Source organism: Saprolegnia diclina (genome assembly GCF_000281045.1).
Source record: "Saprolegnia diclina VS20 unplaced genomic scaffold supercont1.21, whole genome shotgun sequence".
NCBI lineage: Eukaryota > Oomycota > Saprolegniomycetes > Saprolegniales > Saprolegniaceae > Saprolegnia > Saprolegnia diclina.
The window spans coordinates 28,214-31,955 of record NW_008246088.1 but is presented as its reverse complement, the minus strand read 5'-3'; the positions used below and the strand labels follow the sequence as shown (position 1 = coordinate 31,955).

The window sequence follows — 3,742 nt, the reverse complement described above, 5'->3', positions numbered from 1 at the left end:
GGGTGCGCCTTCTCAATTTCGTCCAAGAGCACAACGTTGTACGGGTTGCGCCGGACGGGTTCCGTGAGCTGGCCGCCCTGGTCGTCGTAGCCCACATAGCCGGGCGGCGCGCCGAGCAGCTTCGAGACCGAGTGCTCTTCCATAAACTCCGACATGTCGATGCGCACCATGTGCTTCTCCGAATCAAAGAGCTGGAGCGCGAGTGCCTTGGCGAGCTCCGTCTTGCCGACGCCCGTGGGCCCGAGAAAGAGAAACGAGCCTGTCGGTTGGTCCTGGCGCGCCAGGCCCGCGCGCGACCGCAGCACGGCATCGCAGACCGCCTGGACAGCAGCGTCTTGGCCAATCACGCGCTCGTGGAGCCGCGCGCCGAGGTGCAAAAGGCGGTCACTCGTGCTTGTTGTGAGCTTGTCGAGCGGGATGCCGGTCCAGCGCGACACGACCTGCGCAATCTGGGCTTCGCGAACAACCTCCTCCACGAGCTTGTTGCTGCTGAACGCCGGGTCGGCGTCCTGCGCGGCCTTCTCCGCTTCGAGGCGCTGGATCGACTTGTGCACGTCGGGAATCGCATAGTATTTGAGGTCGGCCACTTGCGCGAGGTCCTGTCGGCGCTCGGCCTGGGCGACCTTGAGCTCGAGCTGCGCGAGCTTGTCCTTGAGGCGACGAATCTCCTCGACCTTGGCCTTCTCGGCTTGGTGCTGCAGTTTGAGTGGGTGCAGCTCGTCATGGACGGCCGCCAGCTCTTGGCGCACGAGCTTGAGACGATCTGTCGAGCGCGTGTCCTTCTCCTTGGCGAGCGCAGTCGCCTCAATCTGCAGCTGGAGCTGTTTGCGCTCGAGCGCGTCGATGATTTCGGGCTGCGAGTCGAGCTGGACGCGCACGTTGGCGCACGCTTCGTCGATGCAGTCGATGGCCTTGTCGGGCATGAAGCGCTGGGTAATGTACCGGTCGGCGAGCGTGGCCGCGGCGACGAGCGCGCCGTCCGTGATGCGCACGCCGTGGTGCGACTCGTTGCGCGCCTTGAGGCCACGGAGGATGCTGACCGTCTCGGGCACCGACGGCTCGGTGACGAGCACCTGCTGGAAGCGCCGCTCAAACGCCTTGTCCTTCTCGACGTACTTGCGGTACTCTTCCAACGTCGTAGCACCAATGCAGCGCAGCTCGCCGCGCGCGAGCATTGGCTTGAGCATGTTGGCCGCGTCCATGGCGCCGCTGGTCGCACCGGCGCCCAAAATCAAGTGCATCTCGTCGATGAACAAAATGACCTTGCCGTCGCTCGCCTGCACTTCCTGGAGCACGGCTTTGAGCCGCTCTTCAAACTCGCCGCGGTACTTGGCCCCGGCGACGAGCGCGCCCATGTCGAGCGAGTGGATCTGGCACGACGCCAGGAGGTTGGGGACGTCGCCGCTCACGATGCGGTGGGCGAGGCCTTCGACGATCGCCGTCTTGCCGACGCCGGGTTCGCCAATGAGCACCGGGTTGTTCTTGGTGCGTCGGCAAAGAATGCGCACGGTGCGGCGAATTTCTTCGTCGCGGCCAATCACGGGGTCGATCTTGCCCGCGGCCGCCAGCGCCACGAGGTTCTGGCCGTACTTGGCGAGCGCCTCGTAGTTGCCCTCGGCCGTGTTGCTCGTGACGGGCCGGCCGCCGCGAATGCCGTCGTTGATCGTGCCGACTTGACTCTGGCTCAATTTGTGACGCTGGAAAAGCGCTGCGACCGCCGGGCACGTAAAGAGCGCGAGCAAGAGATGGTCGACCGCCATGTGCGTGTCTCCCTTGTCCTTGCGCTGCTTGACGGCGGCCTTGAGAACCTTGGTCAGTGCCGAGTCGATGCTAATGTGATCGGGCGCCGGCGACTGTGTCGGGAGCTTCTGAAGATGCGTCGTGATATCGTTGAGGATCGCAGTGGCGTCGGCCTGCGCCTTCTCGGCTACGCGTCGGGCAAGGCTGTCGCTGTCGTTGAAGAGAGCGTACGCGACGTGCATGGGCGTGACTTGGGCGTGGCCATGCTCTTCCGCATACGCCTCGGCGTCCTTGAGGTACGCGTTGGTCTTGTCGGTGAATTCGGTCGGGTTGAGGCTCATGTGCTCGAGTGAGATGAAAATCGGAAATGCCCGATCTTCCCGTTGCCCTTGCGTCGAGTTGCCAGACAATTCCAGAACGTCGAGAAAGTGCGATCGTACTTGCGAGAGTCTATCTAAAAACAATATGCAAATTTGGACAAGCGCACTTTATCGGGCGCAACGGTTTCACCGTTGAGTGCGCTTGTCTGTGGCGCCGCCACGTTTTTGAAAACTCGCAAAACCTCGGTGTCCCCTCGTGCACGCTGTGAGCTCATGCTGTTGTGCGATTCTGCCATGTGGAAGGTGTGGGACGGTGATTCTCTTCAAAAGTGATCTCTGCTTCAGCTTGACGCGTCAGAGAGGATCGAGCAGCGATATCCGTATGTCGTGCTGTGACTTGGGCGGTTTCCAAGGGCGCCTCGTGCTACGTGCGAACAGTGCACTGCCAAGTTGCATAGAAAATCGTGCAGTAGTACGCTCGCATCGCTTCCGGCGACTCCCGAATCGTTCCAACGCTGTGTCTGGCAATCAATCGATTTCAGCAATAATCCGATGAAGCCGGATACAAAAGATATCATCCGGAACGATCGATGAGCAAGCTCTGGGCGTCCACGGACGAGGCCGACTGGGCTGCTATCCATGCGACGTACGACAACGTCGCTGCGAGCCTCGAGGTGCAACCTGCGTCCATCGGCCTCAGGATGAGAGCCCATGCGCGTAGGAGCCGCTGCGGTCGCTGGAGGCTTGGTATCGCGCCGAGTTGCCCGAGCTGCTCATTACCCAAGGCCACATCACGCAGGCCCAGCTCTCCAAACTCATGCAGTGGAAGCTCGCCAAAGGCAAATGGTACACACGCGTATGTATACTGTTGAAATAACGCCGGTTGTAGGCGACCTCGCTTGCAGGCGTTTGTCGATGCGCTTGACGACGCCGAGGTCCAAGCAGCGTCCACGAAAGGCTTTGCAGCTGTGAACGACGGCAACGTCAGGGAAGCGGTGGCAGCCATCTCCGAACTCAAGGGCGTACGAAACTACTAACGACACTACGTTGCTATCGTGCACCTTAGGTCGGGCCTGCGACGGCCTCGGCCGTGCTCGCTGCATACTCTCGATCCGTCGCCTTTATGGGCGACGAAGCCCTCAACGCGATGACGAGTACGCACCATGATGCATGATGACATGGAACGACGTTGTTTCCTTGCGCTAGAGGCCATTGGCGCTCGCCAGTACACGCTGCCCCATTTCGTGCGGTTCACCGAGGCGTTGCGGGCGAGAGCGACCGTCCTCGGCGGCGCATGGACACCGCAGGCGCTACAAGAGGCGCTCTGGCTCGAGGCGACTGCATCCGAAGCGACGCCCAAGCGCAAGCGGTCGCCAGCAGCGGCCACCGGCAGCAAGAAAAAGACCAAGAAGACAGCGGCGTAGACAACGATATTAAAAGCCCGACTCGTTAAAGGCTGCGGCGCCGACAAACGAAAAGCCAGAGAAATTGCTACCTGACTTTTCGGTCGACGACTGCGGCTGCCACGACGACGCGTTGCTGCTGTGCTGGCTCGATGAGTTGTACGAGGTGGTCGCCGTGCTGTCGGTCACAGTCTCCTGCGTGAACTGGTCCATAAAGTTGCTCACGTCGTCGTCGCTCGCAATGTGCGGCATGTACTCCATCGAATATTCCTTCGCTGC

At 61.4% G+C, this 3,742-nt stretch overlaps 3 protein-coding genes across 3 annotated transcripts in view; 1 reads left to right on the top strand and 2 right to left on the bottom strand.

Moving 5' to 3' along the window:
* SDRG_07241 (ATP-dependent Clp protease ATP-binding subunit ClpB) overlaps window positions 1–2,081 on the bottom strand; it is a gene marked incomplete at its 5' end in the record, with an annotated part of 2,795 nt that extends 714 nt beyond the window's left edge. Inside the window, one exon of the mRNA XM_008613061.1 lies at window positions 33–2,081. Within this exon, the coding sequence (XP_008611283.1) occupies window positions 33–2,081 (2,049 nt within the window). The remainder of the gene's footprint in view (window positions 1–32) is intronic.
* A 569-nt stretch (window positions 2,082–2,650) lies between these two features.
* SDRG_07240 (hypothetical protein) lies at window positions 2,651–3,484 on the top strand (the record flags this gene model as incomplete). The annotated part of the gene is made up of 5 exons (XM_008613060.1): window positions 2,651–2,734; window positions 2,782–2,906; window positions 2,950–3,082; window positions 3,127–3,214; window positions 3,267–3,484. 5 exons carry the CDS (start codon window positions 2,651–2,653, stop codon window positions 3,482–3,484), a joined length of 648 nt encoding a protein of 215 aa, XP_008611282.1.
* The window catches only part of SDRG_07239 (hypothetical protein), a 3,126-nt gene continuing 2,862 nt past the window's right edge, over window positions 3,479–3,742 (bottom strand). The window contains exon 6 of the mRNA XM_008613059.1: window positions 3,479–3,738. Within this exon, the coding sequence (XP_008611281.1) occupies window positions 3,494–3,738 (245 nt within the window). The 3' untranslated portion in view covers window positions 3,479–3,493. The remainder of the gene's footprint in view (window positions 3,739–3,742) is intronic.